Below are 11,034 nucleotides of genomic sequence, written 5' to 3'. Positions count from 1 at the left end.
CCACACCACCAACGAGAAAGTCTAGTTGGACTTTAAAAAAATATATATTCATCCAATTCCAAAAGATAACTTACATATTGCTTAAAAATACTGGAATAAGACTATTAAACACCTATCATGTAGGTTTTTTTTTTAAATTGTAGAATGTAAATTTCTCCCAGGAGCTAGTTTTTACAATATTAAAAATGTATTCTCTTAAATTAAAAACAATCTATTAAAATATCAATAAGTATACATTATTTGATTAATATAAAGTAATTACCAATTCAATGCTGTAGAATTTCAATTCAGTTAGTACAATTTGAGAAATATTTAATATTTTATGGTTTGTTATATTTACTTTATTCCATTTAATTACACTGCAGTTTAAATTGTACATTTCATGACAACAAAGAGAAATAAAACATACCTCAGATCACCATTCATCATACGTATAAATAATGAAAGAGTAAACAATGACATGAACAAAGAACAGGGCAACTAAAAGAACTGACACATTAAGATAAAGATATATTCATTGCATTTATTGCACACAGAAAATGCCCCCGGCCCTAAATATAGCAATATCTCCTTTTATGTTACACACAAGAGTCCCCCTAAAGGCTACAGACTAAAAGACAATATCAGAAGAGCTATCTCACATTTCTGAAAAAGGGGTAAATACAGAGACAGAAATATCATGATGTCAACAACACAGTTACAGCTAGCTGCAATGATGTGTGCATGATACTAAAAACTTTATATTTATAATCTGCCATTTGTCAAAACACCTAGATAAAGATTTGTCAGCTTGTAAAAAATAAAAGTACAGGAGAACCCATGTCACCCAAAACATATTGATAAACAGCAATCTCCATTTTATCTGTAATAACGTGGATCTCCAGTGAAGGCGTAGGAGAAACTCAGCGTCGCCATTTTTCTGTGGAATAAAAATAAGAATATTACCTGTTTATTCAAGGTGTTTTTTAAAATCTATTTTCAGAAAAGAAATATATATATAAACCTTTCTCATTCTTGTTCATTCTTTTATTTTTTATTTTTTACCTCTGGTGACCTCAAAGCAGTTCTCACAGTGCACCATGCGTTTGTAGATCCACATGCTGTCCCCAGCTTTCATATTACCGAGATTGCTGTTACACACCTCGCACTGCCAAAACATAAACAAAATGAGGACAGAGGAAAGAGATACACACAGTTCACATCATGTTGCCAGTGTTAAATGTAAAGTACATTTACTCAATGACTATTCACCTAAGTATTTCCTTTCTTTGCTGATTTAAAATTCCCTATTTTAGCAGGAAAATACTGTACTCCAATACATCTGACAACTTGTTACTTTGCAAATTAAACCCACACAGGTGTTTTCAATTAGTCTAATTGATTAGGCTTCTATGTCAGGTGTAAGTTGGAAGGAACAATGCAGGGAATTACCCCAAACTCTACATACTAATAAAGAATTTCACAGAAAACGTAGGAAAAGCCCAGGTGAAAATATTCAAATGAATGATGGTAGAGTATATAGTAATGGAGTATTTTTACAGTGTGATATTGCTACTTTTTACTTATATAAAGCATTTAAATACTTTGTCTTCAACTAGTGCTTGTTGCTGACTTTTATCGAAAACTAACTTTAAAGCAGGAAGCGTGGCAGTTGATCTTCATGTCATCCAGGACCATTTTTGCATCACCAGAGAAGGGTTTTCGGCAGTAACTGCACAGGTCTTTTTCAAGCACAGCCCTGTATGGGACAGAAGTTGATAACATGTTTTAACAGTATGTTTAAAAGTATTGTATCATATATTTAACTAATATATAAACTAATCTTAGCCCATGCTTCATAATGTATATGTGGGTTGAAACCTCTAGGAAAAAGCCTTTTTTTTTTCTTTTAGCACCACCAGCAGGTTTATATTTGATAACTATTGAATGGAATGGCACAAAATTCAGTACAAACATTCATGGTCCCCAGATGAGGAATCCTAATAACTGTGGTGATCTCCTGACTTTACTTCTGGCGCCACGAGCAGTTTAGGCACATTTGTGGTTTTAATTTAAATGTCTTAACAACTGTTGGATGGATTGTCATGACAATTCCTACCTCTTAGGAGCTGCATACACACTCTTCATCGAGGATTCACGGTAGATTGAATCTCCCATGTCATCTGACCTGCTGTGAGAGTAACACAGATCAGTTTTGAGTCTTTCTTTGCTCTCATATAATGTCCACCAATATCAAACCCAGCCATATTTAATATAATTGAATACCTGCTGCTCCTGTATGATTGTGAGGTGTAGACAGTGGGACTGGTGATACTGCTGTACTCATAACTATACAAAGACAAAATGAACCACATATGACATGTGAGATTTAGAATGTTACTTACTGTCTGTACACACAGAGAGAATAAGAAGAAAAATAATGACCTGGAGTCTGGTCTGGAGTAAGAGTAGCTTTGACGGTCGCTGTAGTCGTCACTGTGTGTGCAAATACAAGAACAGATTAGGGATAATAAAGCAAGACTGCAGACACATTTTCAAGATGTTGATAATAGTCAAATCATTACCTGGGCTTGGTGCTAATGGTGTAGGAGGTGGTGCGGGTGGAGGGAAGATCATTAGTGTACGAGCTGTAGCTGTGTGTCGAAGAGGCAGACACAATGTTATAAATACTTGTAAAATGTACGACATTCCCATCAGCCTCAGGTGTATTTTGTACTAATTAGCGAATGTTAGCATGCTAACAGTAAATTTTGGTAGTGAACAAGCCAAACATTATACCTGCTTAACATCAGCACGTTAGCTTTGTGATTCTGAGCATGTTATTGTTAGCATGCTGAAGTTAGCATTTAGCTCAAAGTAAATTGTGCCAAAGTACAGTGTCACAGAGCTGCTAGAATGGCTTTAGACTCATGCGTCATGGTTGTTGATGTGTAAAAACGAGTAAAAGATACAAATATCATGATATCTGACACACATGAAAACATTATGTCATTTTTCATAAAGAACCGGAAAGCAACGCATCAGAATGCTGCTAGCTTATTTGCTCACAGAAAAACCTTAATGCTAACTACATTTAGCATTTAGATTAAACAAAATATAGCCCTAACCCTAACCCTAACTATAACCTGTAGTTTTCAACCTCTCCTATAAACCTCCCATAGACCTTTAAAATGTAATTGTGTTCAACATAATTGAAATATTGTTTGTTGTTTGGTTTTGTTTGTCTCCATATACTTTTTTAAGCTAAACTTGATTAAAGTAGCCTATTTAACTGAACTTGGCCTTTAAGGAAGATTTTATTTCAGTCACTGTAAATGAAAAAAAAAAGATCTTGATTAAATAGTATTTTTATGTACATTATAAAATCTGTAGCTAAAATCTAAATAATTTATATTTTGGATATGACATTGACAACACATTATCACCTAATCTGGATTGGTTTATAGACAATCATACTGTTAGTCTCTGTAAATAGACAATGTTCTTCAGATGGCATCATCCCTACTAGTCAGCATGTTTACCTGGTGGTTTTGCTTTTGGAGGATGGAGATGAGAGAGTTGGAGTTTCTCCTCTAAATGACACAAAAGACAATGTCAGAAGAAACTGGGATAACTATATTATACAAAGAACCGTTGCACCATCTCAGTTATTCAAATCCAGCACTCACCCTTTGCTACTCTCCACTGTGATGATCTCTCTCTTTGTGATGCTGCTGCTATTGTTGCTGCTGCTGACACAATGATAATGTGATTATTTCAATGACGGGATGATAAAAAGGTTGTGTTTTTCGAAAGGTTATTCACTGACTGAGACGTCTCACCTGACAGAAGAAGACAGATTAGATGCAGATGTAATGGATTTTGGCAGGAGGGTGTCATACAGGTCATCCTCAGCCCTGTAAAGATGAAAATATTGTAAATATATGGCGATTATGAGTGCAAAGTATATTTATTCAACAAAAAAAGATTGATGAAGGTTTATCTTACGCAGAGGAAGTATTTGTCGTGGTTGTAGTTTTAACACCATTTCTGGAAAAACAAAAAGAACAAGAGAAAATATTTTTTATCTGTCTGGTAATTAATGTCAGGGTTACTGTGTAAAAGTCTGCAGTAACTTACCCATCAGTGCTGCTTTTGACTGTCACAGTCTTAGTACTGGAGACAGTTGTTTTGCTGTGAAGAAGAAAATATACCTTATTGCAGTATATAATTATTGATTTCTTGGCATTATTATGAATATAATTCATTTTTAGGTTTGATGAATGAAAATATCACCTGTCTGTGGGTGAGAAATCACCCTTGATCGATGAGGGGATGAGTGTGTCGTAAAGTTTGTCCTCCGCACTGCACAGAAATACAGTGTAAATTGCAAGTGTAGATTTGTGTTGATTAATTGTAAGGGTACTTTTTATTGCTTATGAATTCAACTTTTCTAAGACGAATAGTCTGTTATCTGTTCTTTCAAAAGTTACATAGTCTCCCTTTAGTGGAAAAAATAAATAATATATATAATATAATATTACTAAAAAAAGTGATTGTTATATCTATTGTTATCCTGGCTCTAAGGCACAGAGACACACTGTAGGGGGCACCATGCAAGCTTTGCAAAACCACATTATACACTCACACACCAGTCACACACCTCTAATTAGCCTACATGTCTCTAGAGATAGAGATGAAAATTCATTAAGAGCTCAGTGATATTACAGTAGAGGATTAAAACCTTATTGAAGTCAAAGTTTTAAAGGATAAGACCAACATTAGTCTATATTTCACTTTTCAACAAATCCCATGAAACCAAGTACTTTGTGACTTCTCTACCCTGTCTGTGGCACTTAGCCCCAAGCCCATTGCTTCCTATTGAAAATGTAAATATTGATATAATTTAATTTGTTTAAAAAAAAAAAAAAGCGCAATCATTTCCTTAATCAGTTGGGCATTGTAATCATTACTCAAACAGTAGTAAATATTGCATTTGTTGGGGTTTATTTTCAGCAGCAAACTAATACACATTTGAGTATTTTCATCTGGCTATCTTGAATATAATTTCACCAAGATATTACGCAGCCTCCCCTGCATTGTACACACTATGGGATGAAACTCACCTAGTGTCAGTGCTGCTTTTTACTGTCACAATCTCAGTCGTGGAGACAGTTTTTCTGATGTAAAGAAGAAAACATACCTTATTACAGTATATAATTACTGATTGCATGGCAACATGATCAATGTAATTTATTTTCTAGGTTTAATGAATAAAAATATCACCTGTCTGTGGATGACAAATCACCCTTGATCGACGAGGGGATGAGTGTGTTGTAAAGTTTGTCCTCCGCACTGCACAGAAATACAGGTTAAGTTGTAAGTGATGTATATATTTAAATTGTACTGTGATTCAATACTTTTTTTTTATAATGTTGGATATCTACTCTTCATTGCTGGTAACATTCTCAGTCACTTTGGTTGTTCTGGTAGGTGAGTAGTGGCCCATGTAAAAAAGTTGTTCAGGTACATTCACTCAAGTACTACTACTTTATACTTCAACTCCTCTACATTTCAGTGTAAAAAATATTGTACTTTTTACTCCATTACATTGATCTGACAGCTTTAGTTACTTCTCAGATTACATGAAAACATTGGATTAGTTAACAAAACACAATATAATGTTGAAGATTAAACCAGTGGTTCCCAGAATTTATAAAATAAAAATTATCCTATATTTCACTATCATTTTTTTCACATTTGTGTACAGTTGGGTAGTTTACCAATAACCGTGCATTACATTTTATAAGCTAATCAAACATGTAGTGGAGTAGAAGTATAAAGTAACATAAAATGAAAATATTTAAGTAAAGTACAAGTGCCTCAAAATTGTTTAGTACTTGAATGTCACTTTTCACCACTGGCACTGTGATAGCCTATAATATAATAATATAACACGCAGGGCTATTTTCCTGCAGAACGGGTACTTTAAATACTTACAATAGGATTTTGCTGATGATACGTAAAATTTTGAATGCAGGACTTGATTTTTGTAATGGAGTATTTTTCCATTGTTGCCTACTGGTACTTTTACTTAAATAAAGTATGGGTATACTGTTCTTCTTCCACCACTGATTAATATAGTATATTTTTTTACCCCTTGCTTGAAGACTTGACCCGCTCAGTGAACGTCTCAGTCTTGGTGGAACCTTTTATCACAGGGGATCTGCAAGAGAACTCAGTTGTCTTTAAACTGACACAGACTCAATGTGTGATAAGGTGATACATATTAATGCTCTAATGTTCTCTACCTAAGACTGGTGGTGGTGGTGGTGGTGGTCTCAGTGGTTGTGCCGTCCTTGGAGACAGAGGTGGTTCTGGTGCTAAAGGAGAAGAATTTTGTTTTTAATAACATTAAGAACAAATTTACAAAAATGCTCAGGAGTTGTATTTTTCCTTTTTGTTTTGTTGCATCTATTTGTTGTGGTTGTGGTGCTGTTTTGACGATAAATAAATACAAAATGACACATTATATTTATTGTTCTCTATTGATTTTTGCATTTACATACCTGCTGGGAGAATCTGACTTCAGGGTTGAGTATGCGCTGCAACAAAGAGGCAGATTATTCAGATGATTTAGTTTAAAAAATAGTTAAAGGTTAAAAATGATAAAGGATGAAGTCTTGCTGGAAGGGAGCTTGCTGCTAAAAGAGAAGCATTACTTAGCTACAGTTCTGGTTAAAGTTACTGAAAGCCTTGACTTGACTTGGACAAAGGAGCACAAATGAACAGTGTTACAATGCTGCACAATGTGTCTGCACAGCAAAAATACTGTTTAAATACTTTGGTAAATTTACAGTTTAAGGTAAACTGTAAGGTGAAAGGTAAGGCAAAAATCTACCTTTTGGTGTAAGAGGATGAAGTCTTGCTGGAAGGGAGGGTGCTGCTACAAAAAGAGAAGCATTATTTAGCCACAGTTCTGGTTAAAGCAGCCTGCTGAAAGTGCCTTGACTTGGATGAAGGACTGGAGCACAAGTTAACAGTGCTACAGTGCTGCATTGTGTATTTTTCCTCTGCACAGGAAAAATACTGTAAATACTGTACCAACCTGCTCCTCAGCTCATCCTGACTTCCGCTGAATCTGCAATGACAGAAATCACAATAAAAGCTTCTGCTCATTCAAGTATTTAAAAAAATAAATAACTGCTAACATGATGTTTATAAAATGAGACCTCTTGGAGAGAGCCTGCACAGATGTTGAACTGCTTGTAGTTCTGGTGGTTTTTATTTCTTCACCCTCTGAACTATGAGCAAAGGACAATCAGTTATATTAGGTTAATTTGATTAATGACTCAAACTATAATTTACATTACTCCGAGTCGCCACTGTAAATTATAGTTTCCCATTATTTGTCCTTTATTTGAGTAAAAGTTTAAATGTTTATTTTACCCTGCAGGAGTTCCATCAGTTTGGTGCTGGCCTAGAACAGATTTGCCAAAGTTTGGGTCACGGCTGAAGGAGGAAAAAAGGATCACAAATGAATTCACTCATACTACCAATGATGACTCAACACTGTATCCTGCAAAAGGAATGTAGAAGGACCCTTTTTTTTTTTTAAAGATGAAGGTAAACTAAGATATGAACTACAATTCACACCCAGCACTTCTAAAATTTCAATTCAATTCAATTCAATTCAATTCAATTCAATTCAACTTTATTGTCATTGCACATGTCACAAGTACATAGCAACGAAATGTAGTTCCTAAGTGTATGTGTGTGTTTCCAGTGTGGAACATTGCATCTGTGTTTCAGCTATTATGTTTGCACAACTTACTCAATGTTTTCATCCTCATCATCCAATTTTTTGATCCAGCTGTTGTCTTTCAGGAGAGAGGTGCTCTTGACCGCTGTATACACAAGACAAGGAAAACTTGAGTGTCTCCAGCTCACATTTTCAAAGCAGTTAGACACATTTTGAGCCTGGTAAAGACTTGACTTAATTGAACACAATAGAGCCTATTAGATATGACTCACTGACTTTGCTACAATAATTAGCTCAATGTTTGTGTAAAATGAGAATAGCTGAATGAATGCATTTGTGAACAGTTATGATTTAATACTGTTTTATAATTGTTCATTTGTATATTTGTGCCTGAGCGTCTACAAAATGTTACTGTTACTGTGACACGTACATTTTACATTTTAGACTATGTACTGAACAATCGCATGGCCAAAAATACATTTCAGGATTTTAATCATTTTATTCCATATATTTTTTTCCTTGAATTTTATTCCTTTACATTTCTTTTTCTAATTCAAATGTATACTCTTATTTTAATGTTTTGGTCTTCATTGTACACAGACCTTTTCAGCACAGTCTCAAAAATTTGTTGTTTTTTAATTAATTTTATTTGTTTTGTTATTTCATTTTTCATCATTTCTATTTCTCCTGTACATTAGTCTCAAATTGTTTTACTGTTTAGATTGTGTCTTATTATCAGCGTGTTCAGTCATCTGTAAGGCACTTTGACTTGCACTAACCTGTATGAAAGCTGCTATAAAAGTTTAAATGACTGATTGATATGACATCATGTAACTGTTGCACATTTTCAAAAATCAAAAGATTTTATTTGTCACATGCCCAAACAATATGTACAGTGAAATGCAAGGTGGCATTCTTTTTAGGCTGTGCTAAAAGACTAATGTGCAATAAATAATAATGATTAGAATAAAATGTGAAATAAGAATTAAAGATAAAAATGTGAATGTGATATTTCTCAATACTTACTGGAAGAATACTTGCTCATTTTGTTACTTCACCTGTAAGTTTGAAAGAGCAAGAAGAAAATCATTACATAATGAAACGACACATAGCCACTAGGTGGTACTGTGAGACCTTTCATATACAGTGCATGACATTTCATCTGAGATCACTACATGAATTTATGAATCAATGCTTTAATCTACAGTATATTTCTGTCATTTTTCTCCTCTTAGACACTTTCTCATCAGGTTGCTTTTGTGAGCATGTCATGCTAAGTTTGTCACTGTGTCTAACACAAATCAACTAAAGTTCGGCTCAACCCTAGACACAATCATCAAGCCCTAAACTGGTTTGTCTTGATCTGCACATGAAGTCACACCCACCCTCCATAACACACCTTCTGCAAACACAATAGTGTCAGCAAAACAGAGGGGTGTACCGGTGACATGCCATTAGCTATTTATTATAAAGACCTTGCCCTTTCGACTACATGCACGCTCCAGCACAAGCCTTCCATATCAGGAACCTTAAGGCAGATATCTACAGCTGTGAGGGTAGTTATACTGTAACGTGAATTGGAACATTTGTCGCACAATCTACTGTGTGATGGGTGCCATTAATCCAAAAACACTGTGTTTAGTGTTGGGTTTGTCTATATTATTTTGGCTTGTGTGAAGTAGTTGGAAGTAACAGATGTCTTGAGGTAAAGTGCTAAAACAGAATGTGTCTTTAAACTTTCTGAACTGTTGAGATTTATAAACTAAAAAGAAAAATAAACTCTAAAACTAAATTTGAGGATTACACAGTCATAATCCAAATGTACTGTCCAATAACACACTGGTTCTGAAATCAGTTATCATTTGTATTTCTACAGATTTTTTTTAATTACATACAGTAATATCATGATCTTAATGTAGTTTAGAGAAAACTCAATCAAGGCATGTTGTTTCAACTAAACACATCAAACAATGCTTATCATTTATGTTTGCTAAGCACCATCAGTATTCAGGTAAAAGGTTAATGTTAAGCATAAGAGTTAACAGCAAGCTTAGACATGAAATCCTGTGTGCGTATGTGTGTTTGATGTATCCCTAATATCAGTAAGACATGCATTTCCTTCCTCAAAGTAAAGTCACTCAAAAAGTAAGTAATAGTACATCATTACATAATTTACAATATGATTGTGTTTCTATTTATCCAGGACCATTGCACCATCTTAAAAAACTCTGTATCACACTTAAAATCATTACAGTTTTTTTTCCAAGCACACTGTCTTTCAACTAAAATATCATTATACAAAAATATAAGGGTAATCTGGAAACTGACAAAGTATTCGGAAAGAGAAGGAGTACGTACCTTTACAGACGGCTCTGCAACTTGTTTGACAGTTTAAGTAAACTCTTACAATAGCTCAGGTCTTTACACCTATTACAGTTTGCAATCACACCCTTGCCATTCCTTCTACTTTTAACCTTAAGGGAGGAGATTCCAACGCCACCCAGGGGTGTGGCTTCAGACAACAATCAAAGAATACTCTCTCTCTCTGGGTGGAGGAATTGGGTGGAGTGCTGAAGGACCTGCAATTCAACTTCAGCTGTCAAGGAAGCAGAACTGCAATGTGGGTGTGTGGGAGTTATGCTTCTTTGACCTTATAGCCTTGAAATAAATGGAATTATCACTGTTTTTAATGCATAAATTAAAGGAACTGACAGATTAAATTTCACTGAAATTGTATTTTTATATGATTTTACTTTAATACAATACTTGGCTGACAGTGGCCTTAGCTTTTTACACATGTATGCTAATAAAAGTACTGAAAGGAAAGGGGGTTTCAACTTGATTTTCAGTCTCAGGTTATGTGATTGATTATCACTCACTCAGGTCTGATAAATAAAGAATTTACACCTTCACAGTCCTGTCACAAAGGTATAGCTGGGCACATATCACACAAGTGGCTACTGATGCCTAAACAGGTCTCACCACAGTAGTAAGCACCGAAACTATAAATAGACTAAATGGAATTTCATATAATGTATGTATAATTGTATCGATTAAGACTTCGTGACTTTGTGACAGTTATGGGAGAGTTAGAGTTCCCTGACACAAAGAAGTTCAAAATCATCAGGAGTACCCATAAAATGTAAGTGACAATCAGACTTGAAATGTCATATCGTCTGTGACTGTGAGCTTCCTCATTGGGAGTGCCGTGTTTTGTATGATCAAAACTATAAAAGGTGCATAGCATGCAGGGGTGTGACAACATGATACTGAGGTAAACTCCTAGTCACGAT

At 34.8% G+C, this 11,034-nt stretch overlaps 1 protein-coding gene across 9 annotated transcripts; it reads right to left on the bottom strand.

Moving 5' to 3' along the window:
- Nucleotides 1–318: 318 nt before the first annotated feature.
- Nucleotides 319–10,305, bottom strand: scel (sciellin). Of its 9 annotated transcripts, none has more exons than XM_031290518.2 (25): nucleotides 10,100–10,305; nucleotides 8,768–8,799; nucleotides 7,814–7,886; nucleotides 7,429–7,491; nucleotides 7,212–7,283; nucleotides 7,088–7,120; nucleotides 6,881–6,928; nucleotides 6,549–6,584; nucleotides 6,291–6,362; nucleotides 6,137–6,205; nucleotides 5,266–5,334; nucleotides 5,106–5,159; nucleotides 4,276–4,344; nucleotides 4,120–4,173; nucleotides 3,988–4,029; nucleotides 3,822–3,896; nucleotides 3,669–3,731; nucleotides 3,522–3,572; nucleotides 2,565–2,633; nucleotides 2,425–2,475; nucleotides 2,266–2,328; nucleotides 2,099–2,170; nucleotides 1,630–1,738; nucleotides 1,045–1,147; nucleotides 319–919 (listed from the first exon to the last, which is right to left on the bottom strand). In XM_031290518.2, exons 2-25 carry the CDS (start codon nucleotides 8,784–8,786, stop codon nucleotides 903–905), a joined length of 1,446 nt encoding a protein of 481 aa, XP_031146378.1. In that variant the 5' UTR covers nucleotides 8,787–8,799; nucleotides 10,100–10,305; the 3' UTR covers nucleotides 319–902. The 9 variants fall into 9 exon arrangements, with proteins under 9 accessions (XP_031146378.1, XP_035860463.1, XP_031146457.1 ...); XM_036004570.1 differs by having other exon boundaries at nucleotides 2,565–2,635; nucleotides 3,536–3,572; XM_031290597.2 differs by having other exon boundaries at nucleotides 3,669–3,728.
- Between the last annotated feature and the right edge of the window lie 729 nt (nucleotides 10,306–11,034).

The sequence above is a fragment of the Sander lucioperca genome, chromosome 8, assembly GCF_008315115.2.
Source record: "Sander lucioperca isolate FBNREF2018 chromosome 8, SLUC_FBN_1.2, whole genome shotgun sequence".
Taxonomy (NCBI): domain Eukaryota; kingdom Metazoa; phylum Chordata; class Actinopteri; order Perciformes; family Percidae; genus Sander; species Sander lucioperca.
The sequence above is the reverse complement of the archived record's forward strand: the minus strand, read 5'-3'. Positions and strand labels throughout refer to the sequence as shown.